This window comes from Camelina sativa, chromosome 15, assembly GCF_000633955.1.
Source record: "Camelina sativa cultivar DH55 chromosome 15, Cs, whole genome shotgun sequence".
Taxonomy (NCBI): Eukaryota; Viridiplantae; Streptophyta; class Magnoliopsida; order Brassicales; family Brassicaceae; genus Camelina; species Camelina sativa.
In genome coordinates, this window is record NC_025699.1 from 15669312 (window position 1) to 15670326 (window position 1015).

Sequence of the window (1015 nt, forward strand, 5' to 3'; positions counted from 1 at the left end):
ATGCGGGCCAACAGAAGCTCTCTGACAACTATTGTGAATATGCCTAAACCAGACCAATCTGTGATGGATAATAATGAGAATAGGCTTCTGATAGATGAGAGAAACTACAACCGTGATGAACAAAGAGAGAATTTAGACAAGTGGTTACGTATGTCGACCGATGAGCAACGAAGTGTCTACCTAGAAATTATTGAAGCTGTGAATTGTAACAAGGGAGGTATGTTTTTTGTTCATGGATTTGGTGGTACCGGAAAAACATTCTTGTGGAGTATACTTGGCGCTGATATTCGATCTAGGGGTGATATTGTTCTTAATGTTGCATCGAGTGGTATAGCTGCTTTACTTATGGAAGGTGGTAGGACAGCTCATTCTAGATTTGGTATACCCATCCATGTGGACGAATTTACAATATGTTCAATAGATGGTAAATCACATGTTGCCGAGTTAATTAGAGAAGCAAAGCTCATTATATGGGATGAGGCTCCGATGATGAACAAATTTTGTTTCGAAACCTTGGATAGGAGTATGCGAGATATTATGAAGTGTGATAAGATTTTTGGAGGTAAAGTTTTTGTTTTAGGGGGTGATTTTAGACAAATTTTACCGGTTGTGCCAGAGGCTGGGAGAGTTGGGACAGTTTTAACCTCTATAAACTCATCATTGCTTTGGGATAGTTGTAAAGTATTTCGGCTTACACAAAACATGAGGCTTTGCAAGGCGAAAAATAGTCAGGATGCAGATGCTCTCTCCACGTTTTCAAAATGGCTACTCCATATTGGGGATGGCAAGATCAACGAGCCTAACAATGGTGAGGTAGAAATAGAAATACCCGAGGATTTATTAATTGTTGCATGTGACAATCCTATACAAGCAATTGTTAAACAGATATACGGTCCATCATTTGCAACAAGGACCGATGCAAAATTCTTTTGCGAAAGAGCTATTCTTAGTCCAAGAAATGATGACGTCGATAAATTAAATCAATATATGCTCTCTCAACTTCCAGGTAAATTAA

At 38.7% G+C, this 1015-nt stretch overlaps 1 protein-coding gene across 1 annotated transcript in view; it reads left to right on the top strand.

Moving 5' to 3' along the window:
- Nucleotides 1–1015, top strand: part of LOC104748503 (ATP-dependent DNA helicase PIF2-like) — a 4957-nt gene continuing 3942 nt past the window's right edge. The window contains exon 1 of the mRNA XM_010470132.1: nucleotides 1–1006. Within this exon, the coding sequence (XP_010468434.1) occupies nucleotides 1–1006 (1006 nt within the window). The remainder of the gene's footprint in view (nucleotides 1007–1015) is intronic.